Source organism: Notolabrus celidotus, chromosome 14 (assembly GCF_009762535.1).
Source record: "Notolabrus celidotus isolate fNotCel1 chromosome 14, fNotCel1.pri, whole genome shotgun sequence".
NCBI lineage: Eukaryota > Metazoa > Chordata > Actinopteri > Labriformes > Labridae > Notolabrus > Notolabrus celidotus.
The window spans coordinates 29,102,337-29,126,024 of NC_048285.1; the positions used below are offsets into that span (position 1 = coordinate 29,102,337).

Here is a 23,688-nt window from a genome sequence, read left to right on the forward strand (position 1 = left end):
TGCTGTGTCACTCTGCATCTAGTTCCATTTATTCAAAAAGAGCCACAAGCAGCAGTGAGGAAGTAATCAATTTTCAGGCCACAGCTTCAGTTGATCAGTTGCTTTTGCTCCATCAGAATGTTGCTAGATCTTCTCTGTGTAGTATCCACCCCCTGTCGGTAGCATGCATATAAATCTGTAGGCTCTGCCCGAGGAATGAATACGTAATGAGCACATGCAAAGCACTTATTCACTCTGTAGCCTGAATCCCATGGGACCTCCGGCTGGCTACACGTTTGAACTCTTGCAGCGAACAGAACAACCTGCTGAGTGTAAGTTGCACTCAACCAGTGAAGCCTTCTTGATGAATCGTCGGGGAAACGAGATTCTCCGTGGGCTAGCAGCTGACATCAACGTAATGTCTCTGAGCCGGCAGAGGGCTCGGGTGCAAGCCTGAGACTGCACTGGATGTTTGGGTGTCGTGTGGACAGGAGGAAAAACAACAATGGCTCGTACATCTGCTGCAGCTCGATGAACACTGTGGTGGAGATGTGACAGGAATGAAGATTGCTGCCACCTCAGTGGGAGCTGCAGCCACAGAGAGCCAAGGTCAGGTCTGTCAGTGACCATGTGCCACAGAGGTGGACTGACAGCACAGAGCGAGCCACTGCATGGATGGCTGCATTACACTTATTGAAAATCAATAGCAATCTTTCAGTGGCAGCGACAAGACGTATTTGAACAACAGCCTTTACTGAGTTAAGTGCAGACGGATTTTATGCACGTTTTCCACAGGTGAAAAATCAAAAGAGGTCAAAGGGCTGTCTGTTCTGTTTCATACTCAAAAAGCCTTTCAAAATAAAATGAAACAATCAAATGTAGGAAAATTGCATATTTTATTTATATTGTAAAAATGTCTGCAAACATAGTCGTTAAATTCTAAGTAACACCATGCATAAAAAATACATCCTCCGTTTTCTACATAACTTTGTTGCCACACGACCCCTGAGGTGATTACCACAGACTAATTTTCTGCAGAGCAGCTATATTAAGTATCTTAGGCTTTAAGCCAGTATGAAACTCACAAAGCCACACAGACTCACCTCACTTATTTAACAGTCTGGTCACTGCTACAGTCTAAACATTAAAAAGTACAGAGTGTGGAAATGGGAATATTTAGTGATATCTAGCTGTCAGATTCTAGATTCAAACGCTCCCTCGCTCATCCCTCCCATCAATAAGGTGCCAGAAGCAACAGTGGCCTCAAGGACATGAAGCTCCTGTGATGCATGATAAGAATGATCCTCCATTTGTCAAGTTTTTAGCATCAGGAAACTTCTACCAGTACAAATTATTTTGCACACAACAACAAACACTCTCTTCTTCATGTCCAAAAATGCACATGTTACTAGCTTGTCCATTCTACGCTGCTGTAGAATCATGCTGGTGTAGAAAGTAGCCTCTGTGGAAGGGGACCTGCTCCAAAAGGCTTGTTCTAAGTTAACAAAGCCAAAATGTTTATATTTAAATCATCATACACTCATTCAAACATACTTGTGAATATCATATTCAATTTCTACCAAGTCTGTTGGGCTGAACGCCACTAAATCTGACATACTGCACCTTTAAAGAAACTTGTGTTCTTCTATCAACCTTCTTTTAGATAATACTAAAACATATGGTTGTTTGGCTCTTGTGTTTGGTTGCTGTGATGTCTGATAAGATTGGCCTGTTAGTGTCCACCTGTGGCTGTGGGCAACCTGTGACCACCTTGAACAACAGTGAGGGGGGCGCCATTGGCCTAGCGGTCTAAGTGCGCGCCCCATATACAGAGGCTATAGCCCTCATCTCAGAGGTCATAGATTCGATTCCAGCCTTGACCATTTACTGCGTGTCCTCCCCCACTCTCTACTCCCCACATGTCCTGTCTCTCTTCAGCTGTCCTGTCCATTAAAGGCGAAAATGCCCCAAAAAAAGTAACTTTTAAAAAATAAGAACAGTGAGGGTTGCCAGCCTCTGGTTACTTTGGGGTCACAGGCTGGAAAGTGTACAAACCCCTGCTTTCCAAGTATCTTTTGACTTTGTTCTTTGTTTTTATAAATGGTCAGAAGAGTTGCAGATCCCTTAAATTTCTTGACTTATATGCTGGTAAATAAAATACCTTGACGTTACAACTGTAAATTGCCGGTTTGTGTTACAAATCATGAGTTGCAGCCAGTTTCAGATCAACACCACAAGATTTGTGCGTCTCTCCTCTGCTGTGCAGCCTATTTTTTCTCATTATTTGGGATTTATTACCTGCACATTAACCTCACAGCTTAGTTGAGTCTGAATTTGTGGTGTCTGCCTCAGTAGTTTCCAGATACAGAACTCTCATGAGCCTTGACTCCCTATAGCACCGGAAAACACAAAGAAAGAGTTAGCCATTAGCTGGGTCAGATATCTAGCAGCTGAAGGTAGATGTTATGAATGTTGCATTTTCATATAACAGAAGCAAGCAGCATGACTCCAGCTGGAGGTGAAGAGGAAGGCGCTTTTGTATTTGTTAAAGGGTCAGATGAAAAAAACGGTAAATGGACTCGACTTATATAGACTTCTCTAGTCTTTCTGATCACTCAAAAGGCTTTTACATTACTTGTCACCTTCACCCATTCACAGCCATTCACTCACTGATGGCAGAGGCTGCTATATAGTGAGGGACCATCAGTATTAGCTAATATCACGCATACACATTCACACAACAACAGCGGGAGCAATTTGGGGTTCAGTGTCTTGCTCAAGGACACTTCATGTGACTGCTGGGATCAAACCGCCAACCTTCCGATTGATAGACGACGAACTCTACCCACTGAGCCACAGCCGCCCCCCATGAAGTGAAAATGTTAGTCAATGAACTTTATGTACTGTCATGAAAAGCAATGTTCTGTATTTTAGGGTTAGTGACCAGTTTGGTTGTACTGCACTGTCCAGTAGGTGGCAGCATATACCGTTTTACAACACAAGAAAGGAAAACACAGAAGAAGTTCCAGGAAGTAGTCTGTGCCTTGCTCAAGTGGTCTGTGTGTTGTTGAAGCGTGCGCTCGGTGTTGCCTGACATGTTGTATTCTCTGCCGACCGTGCTGTGGAATAATAAAGTGAATCATTTCTACACCATAAATGCCGTGGCAGTCTGGATGGTGTAACACAGTGATTTTCAACCACTGTGCCCTGGCACACCAGTGTGCCGTGACAGATCGTCAGGTGTGCCTTGGGACATTATCAAATTTCACTTAATTAATTCAAAAAAGTATTATTCATATACTGCAAATAATTTGCCATTGAGTGCGTCTGTGTCTGCAGTGTAGTGACTGGCGGAGTAATTCAGTCCTTGTCCATGTACTGGCCTGCGCTCGCCACCCACTGGGTTACAATAAAGCACACTTATGACCACAATAGAATTAATGATGTGCGCAAGAGGTGTATGTGACAAGACGTAGGCGTACAACAGCGATGGATAAATATCCAAAAAGGAAAATTGAAAACTCCAAACAGGGCCCTGGACAAAATTCTAACCCAGATGAAGAGAGTAATATGGGTGGTGGAAAAGGCAACTTGTATGAGAAAAACTACAACGCTGTTTGGAGAGCTCTCACAGCTAGCTACTTAGTAGCTGAACTCTTAGCCAACTCAAAAAAGTGACACACTGTGGCAGAGACATTAAAGGTGACATATTATGCTCTTTTTCATCAAAATATATTGGTCTAAGAGGTCCCCAAAACATGTCTTTAAAGTTTATTGCTCAAAAAAACACTTTGAAATCAGATTATGGTCAGCCTGTAAACTCCTCTTTTTCAGCCCTGCTCAGAACAGGCTGTTTTCTGTGTCTGTGCCTTTAATTGAGAATGAGCTCTCTGACCACGCCCCCTCAGGAAGTAGATGTGGCCTCGGCTCTCCAGCACGTTGATCTAATGTTTACATGTTGGCTGAATATACACGGCTGCTCACAGACCCGCGTTACTTCAACCCTCTGAATCTGATCCAGAATCTGATCCTGACGGAGAGGCGCCTGCAGCAGGACCTTTCTGAACCATTGGTCACAGATTTTGTGTTTCTTGTTGTTTTATTTGTCAGTATGTCAAAGTGTGTCTTGGTACACAGCTATGAACATGTAGCTATGTGGCTATGCTAACTAGCGCTTGCACTTTTCCATGAAAACTAAACATCCTCCACTAGATCTTCAAATCTGCAGACGTGGGGAGTAAAACCGACCTTTGTGTTTATTAAGACAGCCTACAACTAGCATGCCTCCCTCCTAAGCTCCTTGTTAGCACACATGTTTGCAGGTAATGAAAAATGGAGGAGGGGTTGAGTTAGTATTTTATACAGTCTATGGGCTGAACAAGTTCCAAGCTCTGACTTCAGTTACAGACCGGATGTCGTTGTGACGTATGAAAAACACTGAAAACTGAAACGGCTCGTTTCAGCACACATTTACAGAAAGGTGGAGAAATCAGAACAGGTGCAGAATGGATTTTTTTTATTCTCGGGGGGTTTGTAGACATGCCAGGGAAACATATTTCAGGTAGAGAACCATTAAAAAGTCCATTTTGCATGATATGTCACCTTTAACACTACCTGCAAAAGCCATTGTAAATGAGATGCTTCGCCCTGATTAAAGAAGTAGCCAAAGTCCCTCTCACAGATAAATAGATTCATATATTGAGAGACTAAATGTGTCATTTTGTAAAACTTTTGGTTGGTGGTGTGACTCCGGATTTTTTTAATGCATGAAATGTGCCTTGGCTCAAAAAAGGTTGAAAAACACTGATGTAACAAATGCAGCTCAGAAGAAACAATATGACGTATAAAGACTCTATTTATGGTCAAGGGACTGAATTCATTTTATTCCTTTAGTGGAACATATTAGTTTATTCCCAGCTAAGTGATCTGGTATAATAGAGAAGTTGCACTTTTTCCCATTGTAACGAAGTGCATAGAGCTAAGAGGTGCATTAAATATAATTATTACAGCAAAGTAAAAGCCCAGGAAATTTGTACTTAAGTGACTCACACCGGCCATCATACACACAAAAGAGTTCCATTTTTGTTTTTGTGAAAAGAAGACATCATTCTCCGTTGAATTGAGCAGCAAATACGTGTCTTAGTATGTGTTAAAATTCTACACAATGTTTACCTGAGATTTATCATTAAATGACAGCTGCGGCTTCATGTTTAATCAGATCACATCTTCAGCACCTCACTGTGCACAGTTACAGAAACACATTTCTTCTTCGTCCTGCAAACAGCATGGCTTCATTTTTCTTCCCTGAAGTATTTCATGATAACATTGGAGGCGGAGTACATGGCTGTGCTCCTGTTGCCACTTTCGCCGTCGGGTGGCTGTGAAAGCAGGAAGCAGAGAGCTGCAGCAGCCTACAGTAAGTCAGGCCCCATGCCTATTACTGTTGGCAATCCACTGTTTATTCCACAACAAGGACAAAGCCCTCTTCGTGTAGCCGTGCCTGTTGTGTGCGGCACGAGGGAATTTCCACGCGATTACTTTCACAAGTCCAGAGAATACTAACACACCAGGAACTTGAGTCAGTGCTAAAGACTAGAGCTGCAGCACAGAAGCGTGTGAGCAAGAACACAGTCCAAGGATAGGCATAAATATTTGTCAGTGACTCATTTGACTGTCACACTCGTCAGATCACTGCATTTTTTGCTGAGCTCCACGACATCGGGGAGCACTTGAAGTCTTAAGTCCCTGCTTGTGTTCAATAGCTCATGTCCTCAAGAGGCTTCAGCAGAGACTCAGGTTCACTCCATCAATGTGCTGCTTTTTTGATATTATTTATGCCTTAAACAATCTGTTGGAGGCTGAGATCTGCTTTAGGAACTGGAGCTTTTATTTAATAGAGTTGACCTCCGCAGGCCTCCCAATGTGTTTCCAAATTCTCAGCATTTCATGTCCTTGAAAATAGATTCGCCTCAGTAATTGAGCCATCAGGAACCAGTTATCAGGTTCAGTTAGACTATCTCACTCTGACTAATTGAATTTGAAGGTGTGTTGTTGGCTGCACATACTGTCAGGGGGTATAGCTCCCTCTTATGTGATAAAATGATCCCAGCTCAGCATTATTGTACACAGTGTTGCACTAATCGTTTTCCTGCACCGTCCTCAACTTTCCCTTCGTCCCACACTGACGACAGCAACAAAACAGTTCACCCATCTGAACGTTTGTGATGCTCTAAAGGTGACATATCATGCAAAATCAACTTTTTAATGGTTCTCTACCTGAAATACAGTATGTGTCCCTGGCATGTCTACAAACCCCATAGACTGTATAAAATACAACTCAACCCCTCCTCTGTTTTTCATTACCTGCACATGTGTGCTAACAAGGAGCTTAGGAGGGAGGCATGCTAGTTGTAGGCTGTCTTAATAAACACAAAGGTCGGTTTTACTCCCCACGTCTACAGATTTGAAGATCTAGTGGATGATTTTTAATTTTTCATGGAAAAGTGCAAGCGCTAGTTAGCATAGCCACATAGCTACATGTTCATAGCTGTGTACCAAGACACCGGCAGGCGCCTCTCCGTCAGGATCAGATTCTGGATCAGATTCAGAGGGTTGAAGCCAACATGTAAACATTAGATCAATGTGCTGGACAGCCGAGGCCACATCCGCTTCCTGAGGGGGCGTGGTCAGAGAGCTCATTCTCATTTAAAGGCACAGACACAGAAAACAGCCTGTTCTGAGCAGGGCTGAAAAAGAGGGGTTTACAATCTGTTAACAAGTGTTTTTTTGAGCATAAACTTTAAAGACATGTTTTGTGGACCTCTTAGAGTTGGATCAATATATTTTGATGAAAAAGAGTATAATATGTCACCTTTAATGTAAGACTTGTGTCCTGACAATGCACGCTTTAATTTTTGATGATTCTCCATCTCCATAAGAGGAAGACAAAGCGCTCTGACGGCTCGCCAGATGGCTCGGCCTACCTTTATGTGTGAGGAGGTGACAGTCGAAAATCCTGTGCACAGAGTGCCTGGGGCTGCACAACAGGGAAATTGCATTCTGATCCAGTCCACTCCTCTGTGTGTTAGTGTTATACAACTGACTATTGTGTCTGGCATTTGCATTAGGGCCATGAAAATCAGCCCACTGGCTTTCTCTATGTAGTGCAATGAGACAACAGTGGGAGTTCTGGCTTATCTGTTGCCATGCTACGGCGAGATCACAGTCTTTCAAAGCTGCTTTCTCAGACTTGTTTATTGAAATTCATCACAGACAGAAGTTTCGTGGTTATACACGAAAACGTTTATTCTCCTTTGGTGTGTAAATGTGACATGATGTGACTTTTAAGTAGCGGAAGGCTGAAAATTAGAACAGCAGCAATCAGCGTGGAGTGACACGACAAGCTGATGGACATGATTCGTTCATGCTGACTTTCAGGCGGCGAGTGGCGGGTACAAGGTAGAGTAACGTGGCTGCTATTGTGTGAGGCAGTCCTCTGTGGATCCATCATTATGGGCAGTGAATCGGGCTAGCAGGCAGGGGCTGTTGAGAAGAGGCCCCCAGGGAGCGAGGCCTTGTCCTGCCGCCACCAGAAGGGACGGACAGATAATAATGGAGCCATCATGAGGGCAGGAGATAGGCTTTCCTTTTCAAAGTGGAAGATGGTGAGAATTTGCAGGATCCCATCACAACAGGCACACAGCCATTGATTGATCCCTGGCCTGTCTTAAAAAGGGACAGCTTTAACTGCTGTTGTCGAAGGAAACAGATGCCGCTGATGTTTGCCTTCAGAATAAAAGCTCCATTATGCTTTTTGAATAGAGATGATTGTCCTTTTTCAGTGTACCTGACATTGCTTGGGACACAGTCGGAGAGTTTCACATGGGACCTGCTGTCATTTTTCAGCCTTTTATCTGCTTGACAACAAATGAAATACACCCTGATCTCATACAGGATGAGTCATTGTTGATATTGAATTTAAAAAAGCATAAAATAAGGCTGCAAAAAAAACAAAATAAAGGGGCTGATTTGAAAGCTTCTTCCTTCTTAGCAATGTATCGAGCCAAAAGAGTTATAGGCTTGCATCCAAAAGTATTTATTTTTCAATATTTCTCCCCGCTAGAGATGTTCTCTGGTCACACTGATTGCTTTTGACGTTCGCTTAGAAAACCCTCAAAGACACTTCCCGAGATTGGCTCTCAAAGACTCTCTCAGAAATTAAGTTAGGGAGACAGCTAAGCCCGCTCCAGCTCTTAAAGAAGTGGTTACAATCTCTTGAATTTTTAGTTCCCCTCTGCAATCCCTGTGCCTTTTTTTAAAGTTAATAGTCTTGGCTTTTATCAGCGGGGTGAGAGGACTGCAGTGTTGAAAACAGAGCAGGCAGTAACATCAACAATCTTCTGTGTTTACTGGCTCACAAAACAGTTGTCAGATTTGGACGAACTTTCTGCTCTCTACAATTAGCTGAACTGCTTTTTACTTTCTAAACCGCGCTCATGTTCTGTGCAATGCTAGATATGTATTTTCGCACTCTTTACCCCCTGCTGGCAGGGACTTTGAAATATAATAGCTCTGTCGTGCTTCTGAGAGTGCATTTGGGTTCGCTGTCAAAACCAAGCCAATTTGGGCTCCTTTTGAGAATTTGATGGAGTACACATTAGAAATGCAGCAGCAGCTGCTGAGTGACCACAACAGTGTGGATTCACGCAGGGCCAGGGCCAGCAGGACAAAAGGCTCCTCCTGAAATATGTCCCCGAAAATAGCGTTTGAATGTGATTTATGACAGAAAGCTTCAAGCCTGGCAAAGGCTATGCCAAATGTGTTTTGTAGATTTTCCTCTTACAATAGCGCATTGTGTTTTTTTTCTTATTTTTGGATGCACTGCAGCTTTCGTTTTGAATTCTTTTAACCAGCTGCTGATGCACGTCCAGAATTTGTGATTCATTGCAATAAGGTTTTCCTTCCATGGCAGTTGAAAACCTCAAAAAGGACCTCATTGAAATGTTGCTTTTGTGTTTCTTCCTCAGCGCTCTTCGATTTTTTTTTCTCCCCCTGCAAGTTCAACCCAGCAGCATCAATTACTCAAAGAGCAGCTGTCCTGACACTGTTATTTCTCCTCTCGTCTGCAGAGAAGCCGATGCCACAGGGTCCCCCAGGTGGTGTTATCGGGATCCTTGGAGGTGTCGTTGCCATTGGACTCATCATCGGCGTGGCTGTTACTGTTGTCATGGTCCATCGGAGGCAGCAGAAGACCCGCACTGAGACAGATAATGACCTGTGAGTACTGAGCTTCAGCCTGAGAATATTGCAGAGGCCTGGACAGGCGGTAAGATTAGGTGTGCGCTCTTGTCAGCCCATGAGAGAGAAACACTTAGAAAAGACAAAACACTTTTTTGGAGGGAGTTAATGTGTTCAGAGGCAGGAGGAGACTCTGGGAACATGTCGCTGGCTGCTTGTCTCATTTTGACAGCCGATGGTCTCCTTTCCTTCAGGTCCCTTTGTGAAAGGAATCTAACTGCTCCCAGACTTTGTAAAGTACTTTTGCAGTGATTGTCATTAAAGCAGCAGTTTTTAAAGGCTTGCTTGATTGTTATGTGAATTAAAGTGAACCCATTCCCTATTTAAACACTTCTTTTATTCTGGCTTGATTTAGGGAGCTGCAGCCTTTTCTCTGGGAAAGTTTCCCCACAAATATGATTCAAATATTGATCCAACTCTATCAATTATGACTCTGAAAATGTAGTTTGAGCTTGAACCCTTTAAAAGAAAAAAATTGCGGGTCATTGAAATGGACAAATTAAGCCAGGCAGACGGCTGGAGCCCCAGAATTATTCACTCCTGTTCTCCCTCCTCTGGCCAGCCAGGTTATTTAGTTCTGCCTGCAAACCGGAGGCCATGGCAGTGTTGAACATTGCCAGCTGCTGCCCGTGCACATCGGGGGGAAACAGAAGTTGCAGAGGATGCAGCTGAGGGATCCACAAGCGACTGAGCTGTGGAAATCTAAAATAATTTTTGTGTCACTCGGAAGGTGATAAAAGTCTCTTACATCTGTTCAGGCAGAAAAGTGTAAAAAAAAAAATCTGTTTTCAGCAAAGGAAGGAAGAAGCATTCAAGTTGAATCCTGCTAATTGCTTTTGTCTAAAACACCTGGCCAGGACAGATAGCTCAGTGGTTGCCAGGGTTTCCATGCAGCTCTTGGCGATGCTGGATGTGCAAGATGCTAACCACATCCCCATGGGAATGATGCTGCTGTGTGCAGGGGTTGGCTATCTTCCTCCCTGGGAATATTACCAAAACAACAAAGGTTGGGGGTGTTCAGAATCTGGCTGAGGGTCCACATGAGCCTTTAATCAACTCACATGATGAGATTACAATGCTTGTTTTAGAGGTCCCCCCTCCAGAATCTTCTAATTGATTTTAAATTCAAAGCAGAGATGCAAACATCAAGCATCGACAGGGGAGCTGTGCCCAGTTTGTGGCCTCTGTGACCCGGCCTGCTGCTTGTTTTAGCGAGCTGCAGGTCTACCGCTGAGTCCTCTGAGCCCCAGAAACACACTGCCGCTACCTCTCAGGAATGCTTTTTAAGACAAATGAAGCACACAGACTCTTACCTCTCCCATTGCTTTCTGTCTCTTTCTCCCTCCCTGCTAATCTATCTTTCTCTCTCACTCTGATGCCAATGTTTCTGCTCTCTGTCTCCCACTCCCCTCCCTCAGCATTGCTGTTGCTGCTGTTGCTGATAGTTGTGTGACACAGGCTCCAGAGAAGCCAGAGTCCCCCACAAGGAAAGTAGAGGCAACTGACCCCAGTCTATCCCCCACTGACCCCTGTCCTCCCGGATCCTCTATTCTGTTACCTGCATGTAACGGTGGCCTGCAAGTGACATACTTGAGCACACCATTGTGAGCGCTGAAAGCAGCAAACGTCCTTCAACACGATCAGTCATTAGACTTTCACACTGGACTTTGACGTCTGAAAAACTTTTTGAATTTAAGGAATTCTTCTCTGTGCAACACTCCAGAAAATGTGGGCGTTTGATGCGAAACGCAAACATCTCTATTTGGTGCATGACTGCAAAATGAAAAAAAAAACACATCCAGCTCCATCAAGTAACGGGCGATGCAGATTGATAAACAACTGAATGGAAACAGTGCCAAGATAAATCAAACTTAATTAAAAGACTTAAGATAAAATCCAGCTCCACTTAGAGTCGATCAGATTTGGGGGGCTTGGACAAAACAGAGCACTTTTTGTGGAGATTGAGAATACATATCCAATTGTTAATCAGAGGGAAATCTGTAAGCTTATAAAGGCTTTGTTTTGCATAAGCTAAAACTCACTGATGTCTTTTGTTAACAAACCCACATTGTGCAATCTCCCTCCTCCGCCTCTTGCTCTTTTCCTTTTGTGTGCATGATTGTCGTCTAATCTGCATGGCAAGAGTTCTGGTGGTGACAGTGCTGTGTAACTGTTGTTGTTGTCTCCTCCGTGTAGCTCAGCATGTAATGCTTAATGTGGTGAAATGTTATTCAGAGCTTTAATTGTGCAGATGAATATTTATAGATGTCCATTTTGTCATCCAACATGTTCAGTGTCTTAAGAAGAAACTGTCCACTTTTTTCTTGAAATGTCTGATGATGGGAATGCAGATAAGTTTCAGAGAATGTTTTGGGTTCACTCTCATGCAGAGAGATTGGTAGTTTTATATGAGTGTCTGATGTCGGGGGGGGGTAAAAGGGGAAGCATTTAGCCACACTGTTTAATTCTGCATGTTGATGAGCCGTTAATCAAGCCTGGGCATTTGATAACATGGCTGACTGCACCGCCAGTCACGCCTCTGTTTGCCCTCACAAAAGCAGCACATGATGTGACTCCAAATTGGTCAATCCTAATAAATCACTGGCCCTTTAGAGGCTGCACTGGCACAATAGTCAACTGATTATCAAAATAGATGGGCATTGTCAGAAGCGATGTTCTCCGAAAATAATGTGTTCATCGCTCTGTCGTGAGCCCCGGCGTGATGTATGACCTCCACCGCCGCCGCTGCTCTGAAAAAATGAGTCCACTCACACGTCGTTGACTCAAACCCTCGCCGGTAGAAACCACTTCGTCATAAACTTCCAAACTATTTCCACAAACATATCTGAAAGAGTCGCATGCAGAATGTAAGAGGATGATGGAGTATGAACTGGATGTCACCGAACATATCAACACTTTTTTTTTTTTTTTTTCCTTTCTCATGGGATGGTACAAACTCTTCCACCTTAAAAAGCTTGAATGCAGGACTTGTAGATGCTTTTGGATGTTGGAGGACACTTGAATTATTGATGAACTGATCCAGAGACATAAAAAAAAAAAGAAAAGAAAAATTGGGATGTTGCAGCTTTTGGAAAATGGATGTCTTCTTTAGAGGAATAATTAATCAGACCGCTCTGGGAGAATTGATTTGTAGAGATATGATTTGTTCTTGTGTATCCTCTGATTTATGAACCGGTCATCAGTGCTTTAACCTTTGCTGTGTGGAGACCTTTCAAAATGTGATAAATAATTGTTGGAAACCTTCTAGCTTTAAGCTGTAACCAAAGTAGGACTGTCTGTCTTGTCTTTCTGAGTCATAAACATGGACTGTTTTTGGTGTGAATCTGAACCATTTACTGTTGTTCATGAGTACAAATGGTGCTTGGTTTCTCTGTACAGAATGTTCTACATGCAGTACAACTGTGGACATCAATCTCCTTCACTTTCTTTTGTATAGCTGTGTATGTAATCTAGCATCACTGCTTAAGGTGTTGAATAAGGTGGGGTGTGTAATTGTAAAGTTAAATGTTCTAAGAAGCCAAACCTTCATTCAAGATCAGAAATAGTTTTTGATAAACTTGTCAAAGAAAAAAAAAAAACCTGAAGTCATTCTTGTTTTATTCTTGTTTTGTTCTTTCTTCTCTGGTACCCAAAAGGAGAAAAAAAAAAAAAAAGCTGAGCTCTGCAGAGTAATTGTTGTCCGCCTTTTTGAAAAGATCGGAGCGAGACAAAGCATGAAAGTAATTGCCTCCTAAAGATCAAATCACATTTATCCCGTCTTGCAATTAAAAGTATCATTAGCATTTAAATTGCCAAATAAGATTGTGATCAACAGAAATCAATGAGAGCACCGAGGATCAGCTCCACCACTTCACATTGTGGTGCACGAGGGGGGCTGTGGTCATACTTTAATCCAAATACTTCTGGGGGATGCGACACTTCACTCCCCCCCCCCAACACTCAGCAGTCCACAGCTGCAGAACGAGTGTTTTCTAACTGTCACAACGACAAACGTCTTCACTCTGATAATCTGAGGGTTTAAAAATACCTCCTCATTGTCGAGAACATTTCTGATAGAAAGGTCACTTTTCTGGGAGTGTATTGTAAAAGTCATTTTCTTTGCTGTAAATCTTCCCTCACAGATTACTCTCCTCAGTTTAAGGATTAGTTATGTTTTCTCCTCGCTATCCCCCTTAAATCTCTCCTTAAGCTGCCCTGAGCCTTTTGTAGCCATCAGAGCGAGGCGGAGCGAGGTCTTCAAGGTGGATGTCTGAGTAGGAAACAGTGCAAACTTGAATGTAGCTCTCTCTCCTCCTGCCCAGTGCTTTCTGCTCCCTGCAGGCTTGTGCTGCTTGTCAGCTCTCATTAGTGTCTGCGGCTCACAAAGCCGACGCCCACATGCTGCCTGCATCACAGCCAGCGCAGGGGGAAGTGTGTGTGTGATCGCATGGCAGAGATGCACATGAGATGGTCAGGCTGAGGCGGACATCGTCGTGCTGCAAGTGCTAGATTAAGATGGATCGAGCAAACGTGAAGAGATTCATTGAAATTATGATGTGAGGAGGAAGAGAATGCAAAATGAGATCATACATACATTAAAGCACTATATTTTACTCACCATGTGGTATCATATATGTGCTGGCAGCAACCTTGATCAATAAGTAATGCTGCACAGCCTATGAACCCTTACTTTACATCTTACTCTTTATTTTAGTCAATTATTTCTCTAACTCCACATCTTTACTTTCAGTGACACGTCCAGCCAATGAAAAAGTTAGTCTCCACAGTCACTCAGTCACAAATGTTAAAACAAAGTCTGCACGTATTAATCAACAACATTCACAGGAAGCGGAAAGAAGAGAGGAAAAATGAATATACGGTATATAATTTAGATCAAAGGGCTAATCTTATTTAGCTTGAAAGCAAGCTTTGAATGGGGAAGAAGTCATTTAATAATTTAGCTGCAGCTCTCTGTGCTTCTGTGTTATTGAGGGAAAATGCATTCTGTATTCAAATGACTCCACAGCTGTCACCGTCAAGCTTTCTCTAATTAACTATTCAGACAATAAAAACGTACATTTACATTTCCATACGGCTTCAATTAGTCCGCCGTATGCATGCGAGTTCCTTTTCCTACGGCTACATTTGCACGTGTTGCTTGCACAACTTACATGCTCCTCCCAGTGTGAGATGAGAAGCCAATAGATAGAAGCTGACATTGTGATGAATCAAGGAATGCCAAAAGTCACCTAGCAGGTGGAGGGGGCAAGACCAGTGTTGAACCAAGTGGCAACCTCTGGTCTAAAAATATGAGGCCAATGCTGAAGTGCTAAAAACTGCAGTTCATTGAGGATCCGCTTAAGGCTGGCTCCAGAAGTACAGGAAACCACATACACACCAATTCAAAGAAGACGATCTTTACAGCAGAAATAAACATGTTCACAGCCTGGTACATAAGACGAGTGTAGTCTGGATAGCTCATTAGTCTTCCAGTGAGAGGCACAGCTGACTTGATTGACAGGCAGGAACACTGTAGCTGTTGGCTAGGAGGCTCAAAGCCCACCTCTTTACATCACAATCGGTCACCAGCAGCAATATGGCCGCCGCCGCCGATTGGCCTCAAAACAGTACTTTCAAAACAGATGGGTGACATCACAGATACTACTTCCATTATTTATACAGCCTGTGGTTTAAACCCCTCCTGCTAACCAAAACATTACACTTACTGATATAACGTTACAAAACCTTCAGGTGGGTCCATTCCACGGCAGAGCAGATTCTTGTGTTGGTTTGAGGTATACATGTATAGCTATGGAAAGTTCAATGACCCCTTGTTGGCGTTCCTCCAATTTTTGACATAGTTTTTTCTGAAACTGTCAGAAAAATGAACATGTGGACATAAATCAGCATAAAAAGAGCTTTAATAAACAAGTTGACTAAAACTTTAACTTTAATTTTACAGTTTGCCCCATGTCCCAACTGTTAACATGGAGGAGGCGGGGTTAATGACCTATACTGCAGTCAGTCAGCAGGGGGAGCTCCAATTACTTTGGCTTCATAGTCTGTTAATACATGTGGCGTCAATTTAAATATACAATCCCGGGTTAAATCAGGTGAAGATGTCCACGTGCTTTGTCTATGTACGTTCTTTCCCACCCTGCAGTTGATGAGAAAAAAAGGGGAGGTCCTTGGGGCTTTGAAAAGATTTAAAATATGCTCAGGTCAACGTTTGTAAGCCTCAGGAACATCTTAAAAACAAAAAAAGTTAAATCTGTGTGTATTTTCTCTCCCTCTCTGTAAAAGAGATTATTTCAAGCTGTTACATTTTGGCTCCCATTTTCTCGGTTCAAGCCATAATCCTTATCTGCAATATTTCTGTCCATGTTTTCTGCTGAGATCTGACAATGTGGTGACGTCATTGACGAAATATCAGATGGGACAAGAAACACGAGCGCGCAGTCCGGCCAAAATTCAGAGGGAAAGAAAAGAAAAACAGAAGAATGGTGAAATCATTTTCAGCAGAAATCTGTTGTAAACGTTAAAGTTCCCCAGACATCTTTATGACACTGCACTCAAATAGACTCCCTACAATCAGGGATTTAAAACAATATCTCACATGTGTTCACTTTTGGTTTCAGCTCTTCAAAAAAGTGGGTTAATCTGTCTAAACTGTCGGTTTATTTCAAAATCTGTCTGAACATCTGACCGCTTATTTTCTTGGCACATCGGATTGAAGTGATGTTTCTGTGTTCACTCTGTTCTCAGATTTGACTTTGGTGAGTTCAACATTATTATAACTGAACAATAAATCACTAAAACTGAGTCATCATTTGATGCTGACCAAAAAGTTATAATGCATGCTTGGATTTGTTGAGGTTTGGAGCGTGCTACTGGACACTACAGTCCTGTAGTTTGATACTCAGAGCAAAGAGAGGAGATAAGATAAGATAAGATATACTGTATTTGTCCCCCATTGGGGGAAATTCTTTTGTTACAGCAGCTTACAACACGGGACAGGGGAATACAACAATGTACTAACATAGTTAAAAAATAATAACAATAATAATAGCAATGATAAAGGTAAAATAGAATAAAATAAAATAGAATAGAATGAAATAGAATAAAACAAAATAAAATAAAATAGAATAAAATAAAATAAAATAGAACAAAATAAAATAAAATATAACAAAATAAAATAAAATGAAATAAAATAGAATAAAATAAAATAGAACAAAATAAAATAAAATAGAACAAAATAAAATAAAGTAGAATAAAATAAAATAGAATAAAATAAAATAGAACAAAATAAAATTAAATAGAATAAAATAAAATAGAATAAAATAAAATGAAATAGAATAAAATAAAATAGAGCAAAATGAAATAAAATAAAATAGAATAGAATAAAATAGAATGAAATAAAAAATTGCAACTATTACAGATGTTTCCACACCGTACATTTCTATCTGATAAATAGATAGGAAAGTTATTGCACGATAAAAATTGCACCAGCTTATTTAAAAAAAACATACACAGTATGAAGAACAGTGTGATTCAGATGGATACAATAGTTATTTGTCACATAGTAACTTCCATGTAGTGGAATGAAAGATGAGAACAGATGATTAACGGGACACAGCAGTGCTGGTGTTAAACAGTCTGATTGCAGATGGGATGAAGGACCTGCGGTAGCGCTCCGTCCTGCAGGGTGGGAGTCTCAGTCTGCTGCTGAAGGAGCTGCTGCAGGGACCCCACAGTCTCATGCAGGGAGTGAGAGAGGGATTGCCCATGATGGATGTCAGCTTGGCTAACATCCTCCTCTCACCCACCTCCTCTATGGAGTCCAGAGGACAGCCCAGGACAGAAGGAGCCCAGGAGCTTCTTAAGATAAGATAAGATATTAAATAAGATATTAGGGGAGAACGGGGTTGGTTGTCACACTTTTTACTGTTTTGATGATTGCTCATCATCAAAACATCTTTCAATAGTCATTCCTACATTAAATTGAAGCTTAAGGTGTTGGCTTGAAATTCGTATCCCTCTCATTTTCCAACTCATTGTAACAAAGAGGCAATTAACTATCAAAGACACTCTGGGGATGGTTGTCACACACTGTGGGGTTGGTTGTCACACACTATGGGGTTGGTTGTCACAATGGTATTTCAATGGGAAAAATCTTTTTAAAAGGGCAAGGCAGAACTAAATTTGAAAGTTGAATTGCACTGACAAGTGATAGGCCTACATAACTTAATGCATTTTAACATAAAATGAGCAAGGGACATGAACAGGAAACACATCTTTAGGCCAGCCTATAGAACAACATAAAGAACAAAACAAATAGGCAATGTGACAACCAACCCCAACTGGATTTTTTTGCTAGCATCAAGGCTAATAGCCGTCTAACAAGTAGTTAGCTAGCTTATAAAAACCTAAACTATAGCTTTCCCCTCACACTTTGTAAGGGTAACACTTGTTTTGTTATAAACCCATCGTTTAAAAGCCTAGAAGAAATTTGGAAATGTCCATACCCCAATTTGAGAGACAGCGCCCTCTGGTGGTGAGATATAATGAGTGTGCCAACCAACCCGTGTGACAACCAACCCCGTTCTCCCCTACTTTATTGATCCCCGTGGAGAAATTTGGTTGTTGCAGCAACCCAGACAAAAGTACAATCAATAATACGTTAACATAAGTAAAAATAAAGATAGATAAATATAAGACTACATATTTAAGACATATACAAATCTTACAGCTGCTTTAAAGCTGCTGAAATAAAAAATAGTTGTGGATAAAGATGAGGGAGTTTGAGGAACAACAAACAAACCATGAAAAAGTAGATCCTCCTCCTCCTATCAAGCTTTTTCCTTTTTCCCCCAAATACAATTAGATGTCATTTTCCAGCATCAGTTTGTTTGATGTGAGGAAACAGTCCCAGTCAATGTCAATAAATGCGCTCACCTCTATATTTTAAAGGCTAACACTTTGTTGAAACAGTCAGTAGCACAAAATCAGTCCACAGCTCGAGCTCACACATCCTGTGTTTGTCTCACCACACGTGAATCTGCTCACACAATGTTTGCTCGCTCTACATACACACGCCGCTTAGTGATGACACCCTTCACCCTGTTTTTTCCTGCTATTGTGTCACCCACTAGTGACAGTTTGCACGCTGACAAGTCTCCCGAGGCGGCTGCTCATGAATGACGTGACTGCAGACGTAGCTGAATTCAATCACTAAAGGGAGAGAGAGAGAGAGAGAGAGAGAGAGAGAGTGGTTACCGCGGGGAGGCGAGAGAGAATTTCTTCATGTTTGGTCAGATTTAATAAACTCATTCTGCATGTGAGGGCCCCAACACACTACCTGTTTGAACTGCCTCCTCCACATAATGTGCAATGAAATGCAATCATCAGGGGTCCTGTGGGATCAAATGTTAGTTTCAAAACGCTGCAGGGTTTGAATGCAAATGCAGCATCGTACATAAACATGTGCAATTCATCCTTGTTTGTATACAGCAGGTCCAACATGAAGATATGAGACTGATTTGTGTTTAAGAGAGAATATTGCATCAAATGTTGGATGTTCCTGCAGGATTCTGTAATAAAATAGCAATTATATGAGAACATGGCGGCTTTTGTTTCTGCAAATTAAAACAATGTCAAGATTCAGAGTCTCGGTTTGTTCAGAGAGCAGCAAAAGGCTGGAAATTACATTTTCTCTCACACGCTTTGAAAGAACGATCATGTCATCTCTCAGAGCGTCTTTTAAAAGTTCTCACCCGTATCAGAATCCACTCAATCAGCAACGGATTACAATGCTTTATAATGAGCTGCTGTTGTACCTGCAGAAAACCACATTTCCATGAGACTTCATAATTATCCATCTCTGACAAAATGGATGCCTCTGCTGCGAAGACTCAGCGATTGGAAGAGGTTATTGTAGACGAAGGGGAGCTTGCTGCACGCCGCCTCTCTGTGTGCTCCTCGCTGTGTCTCTGTGCTGCAGGCGGGCTGGAGAGGGTGCCACGCGAAATCTGGCAGTGGCACGGCAGCCCTGTCTGGAGACAAGGTGATACGGACTGGAAATAATGAGCGTGAAAGAAAGAGTTAAGAGGTGCACTCATGCACAAATTTTCTGCACATTAAAACGCCGGCTTGGCCTTGCGGAAAGGTCATGTTATTCAATCAGGACGTGAACCAGTGCGAATGGGGAGGCGGGGAAGGAGCTGCAGATAATGCATGTAGGTACACAGCTCAGTGTCTGTGCTCCACTTCATTATCTTTGATCACTCCTGATATCATGTCAGAAGGCGGCAGATGACATCTGACTGCCAGCATGTTTGAGGGAAGGGGTTTTTCTTTGTAGCGATTCCGCAGCAACAAGCCTTCTGCTTCCTTGTCTGAAATAATTATCGGGATGCACTTCAAACAACTTCAACATCAAGCCTTCAATTACGGCTGTCTCTCCTGCTCTCTTTTTAATTCTCCTTTTATAATCACATCAACATCGACTGTGTGCCGGGGTGGCCTTTATCGCCAGTGAAATTTCCTCTGTTGATTTGAAGAGAAAATAGTTGTTTACTGTCAGCTAATGGCAGCATGTAAATGAGCACAGGTGTTCTGCTGCTGAGGCTTTGTTCTTCCCCAGGTGTGTCAACAGAGGGGTGGGGTGATGAGCGTCTTGGGATCAGGGGTTGTTAGTAGCAGGGATGCAGGTAAAGGTGAAGCAGCCTGCTGAGCTCTCAGTCACAGCTCGTGTCGCACAAACAGAGGCCCCGCACAGTTGGCAGGGTGTTTGTCCGCTCGGCACGCTTTTATGAGGCTCCATCCACCCTCAGGACTTGACTCACACATGCCCTTCTCCCTGCCCCCCTATACCCCCTCCATCCCCAACCCCCTTCACCTCAGTGTCCAATTACAGCCCACTCTCATTAGCACAGTGTCTCTCCAGCGAGAGCCTTTGAAAGGGCAGGGGGGAATGGCTGCCGCCGCAACAAAGCCACCAACACGAGATCTTTCAAAATCCGAGGAAAGAGTGAAAAAGGCAAGTGCAGGCAGGACTTCTCATTATAGAGTGCTGTAGAAGGTGAGGAAAGGAAGGAAGAGGCCGTCCCTCACTGTGCTGAGTGTCATGTTATCTTCTCGCTCTCTTAACAGGACCGACCTCCCACCTGCTCACAAACCTGCCCCGCCCCCACCTAAGAAGAAGAACAGTGACATGAAGGGACACTTGACATCTGATGACATCCAGGTAAGATCTGCCTCCTCCTCCTTCTTCCTCCTTTTTTTCTTTTCCTCTCTGGCTGATCTGTGTTAAAGTCTCACAACTTTAAAGAGTCTGCCTCTTTTCTGAGAAACGTTTTGCAGAATCGAGGTTGGATAAGTTACAAAATGCATTCCATCTAAGTTAGAGCATTCACAATTATTCTCCTGATACTGATGTGGCAGAGCGTTTCCTTCAACATCTCTTGAAAAGGGAGAGTGCTTTTTATTGGGGATGCACGATAAGTGTTTTTTTCCACCGATACCGATAACCGATATCAGTTTTTTTAATAGTCTATACTCACCTGACGGAAAGAAAGGCTAGGCTAGTGTGCCAAGATGAATTCAACATCATGGCTCTGCCTTTGACCTAAACAAATTATGTATCTGATATTACTATAGCTGTAATCACAACAACAACAACAGTTCAGTCTCCCAAAAAATAAACATTTATTAGTTTAAAGAAAACCAAATGCATCAGTCAATACAAAAATAAAGTGCTTTAGTCAATTCAAAAGTCTTAAGTTTTTACAAAACAACAGTCAGTGCAATAAAGTCCTGAAAAGTGCATCACATGTGCAGCAGCAGAAAATGTTGTTCCAGTCTGTCCTGGTCCTCTTTGCCTGCGACTCATCTGTGGTACCTGAGTGAGGAGCAAAGGTTTTTACCTTTTTTTAAATGAAATATAAATAAAATAAAAATATATAAATCCCTGAATGTCCATAACAACTGTGATTGAGGATTAAAACTTTACCCCAAGATTAGTTCTCTTTTATTGTCATTCACTTTATTTAGACAATTCATTTCCATTTTCTATTACTGACAGATAATAAGCAGCTACACTCTCATTTCACATTTCAAACAGCAGCATTATTAGAATTGGATTTTTGTACAGCCCCCATCAAATCTTGTAGATGCCCCCAACTTTTCAGACAGAAACCAATATTCAAATTCTCTTACCCTTTGAGCCATGGTCCTCCCGGCTGCTCTCACTCCTCTCCCGCAGCCTTTCTGTTACTTCTCGTGTGGATGTAGGCGTCTCTGTCAAACTTATTTGTCATTTCAAATGCCTCGTTGATAGGTACAAGACCGGCCCCAGATGACTTCTTGCTCGCGGCTGGTGGTTCGGTAGCATTAGCCGCAGCAGATTTAGCCGCAGCAGATTTAGCCTCTTCGTATTCCTTCCATACACCGTCGTAGCGATGATGACGCTTTAGGTAACTTATAAGGTTTGATGTGTTGTAAGTCACGCTCCTTTTCCCTCCTCTCTGAACTTCGGCTGAACATTTATTGCAAATTGCAATCGCGTTGTCTTCGTCGCAGGTAGTAATGAAAGCCCACACTGGTGCCATGTTTACCTGCATGCACAGTAGTATGACGTCTTGATCGCGACAACAGCATGCTGCCGTATTTATACAGTCTGTGATGCAGCACAGGCAAGACGAAAGGGACGTAATCAGAGCAATCTTGGTTTATTTGAGTTGGCTCTTGTTATCGGTAAATTTTTCAATATCAGACTGATGATTCTCAACACCGATATTTATCGTGCATCCCTACTTTTTATCTCTTAGATCTGGCAGGAATAATCATCAAAATACAGGAAAATGTCAAATTAGTGATAATTTTTCCACATGTTGAAGACGATTTTTTTTAATCTTATGAATCTCTCTGAGTGTTCCTCCTCCTCCTCTCTGGACTGGCTCTTGTTCCACAGTTCCTTCAACAATCCAGTTACAGTACATTCAGCTTAGGGTGCTTGGCTTTCTCAATTTAGAAACATGTCTTTGTCCAAGGGAAGCCACTAACATGTAGTGTAATTACAATGTAATTACTATCACTACTTCACTTCCTCCTTAGTAAGTAAAGTAACATTAAGTGGGTTATTTAAATACATGAGTACTGACCTCAGTGTGTGTGCAGCAGATATGTTTTAATTAGAACATCCTGCGTGGTGAGAGCCGGTCTGTATTCCTGGATTAACAGTGAGTGCAGGTGACATCACAGTCCGGGTATATCCAGCGTGAGATGTGTTTGTTGTTTGCCTTTTATTGTATTGATTCAGTTTATTGGGTTTATCAAATATATAGTGTAGATTGTAAAGTACACTGGAGTCTGATAAACAGCTTCATTTCAGCGCATTGTTTGTCTTTAAACCCCAGAGACGGAGACAAACTGAAATATCAACATGGAGTGGATTAGTGAGCAGAATTTACTGATATCACACTTTCCAAACATCACTGATCTGTGGGGGAAAGCAAAATACTCACAGCTTCTGTAAAGACCAGTGTTCAATCCCCGGCAGAGATACTGCTTTGATGTATAAACATGCAGAGGTTGGGGCTCACATCAAGGTGTGTGTGGGTGTGGATGTAGGTGTGTGTAGGTATGTGTGTGTGTGTGTGCCCTCCTGGTGAACTTTTATCCCTGCAGGTTGAAAGAGGCAGTAAACACTTTTGGCATGTCTTAAAGTCTAAACAACGCGCTGAACACACTAAACCCTCAAACCTGCTCATACTCACTCTGTAACTATGAGTAAAGTTCAAACTACAAATTACAATGTTCTGAAATAGTTCTCTGTTTTCATGATTTAATCCAAAAAGTTAAACTTTCATTTAATTTGTTTATTCGTGACACTTCAAGGGAAATATTTCAAGACTGTATGAGCTTAGCGCTCATGAAAATCAGAAATCCAGCATCTCAAATCATCAAAATTTTTCCTGAGATCAATTAAAAGAAGGATTTAAAATGAACTAAATGCACAACCTCTGAAAAGTACAGCTATTTGCCCACTTAATATTTCTCTTTTATTACAAATGACTGGATCAGTGGGGAGTGGCATGGAGGCGACCAGCCTGTGATACTGCTGAGGTGTTATTATTTTAAAAGCAAACTCAAGACCTACCTTTTTAGTCTTGCTTTTAATTAAGTTTTATTTTTATTCTTAACAGTTTTTATTTATTTATTTATTTATTATCTATTTCAAATGTAGTCACTTTTATTCTACTTTATTTATTTATTTACTTATTTATTTATTTTAAGTCTTGCATCTTATTTTCTTTTAATGGTTTAATATTTTAGTCTTTTATTATCTTAGAAATGTATTTTACTTTGGTGATTTTAATTTCCTGTTTTGAGTTTTAACATCTTATTTTACCT

The 23,688-nt window shown here is 41.9% G+C and overlaps 1 protein-coding gene across 2 annotated transcripts in view; it reads left to right on the forward strand.

Annotated features, from left to right (window-relative positions):
- Nucleotides 1-23,688, forward strand: part of LOC117825290 — an 84,766-nt gene that overhangs the window by 17,425 nt on the left and 43,653 nt on the right. For both annotated transcript variants that reach the window (XM_034701051.1, XM_034701052.1), the window contains exons 2-3: nucleotides 9,108-9,255; nucleotides 20,428-20,521. In XM_034701051.1, coding sequence (XP_034556942.1) covers nucleotides 9,108-9,255; nucleotides 20,428-20,521 — 242 coding nt within the window. The remainder of the gene's footprint in view (nucleotides 1-9,107; nucleotides 9,256-20,427; nucleotides 20,522-23,688) is intronic.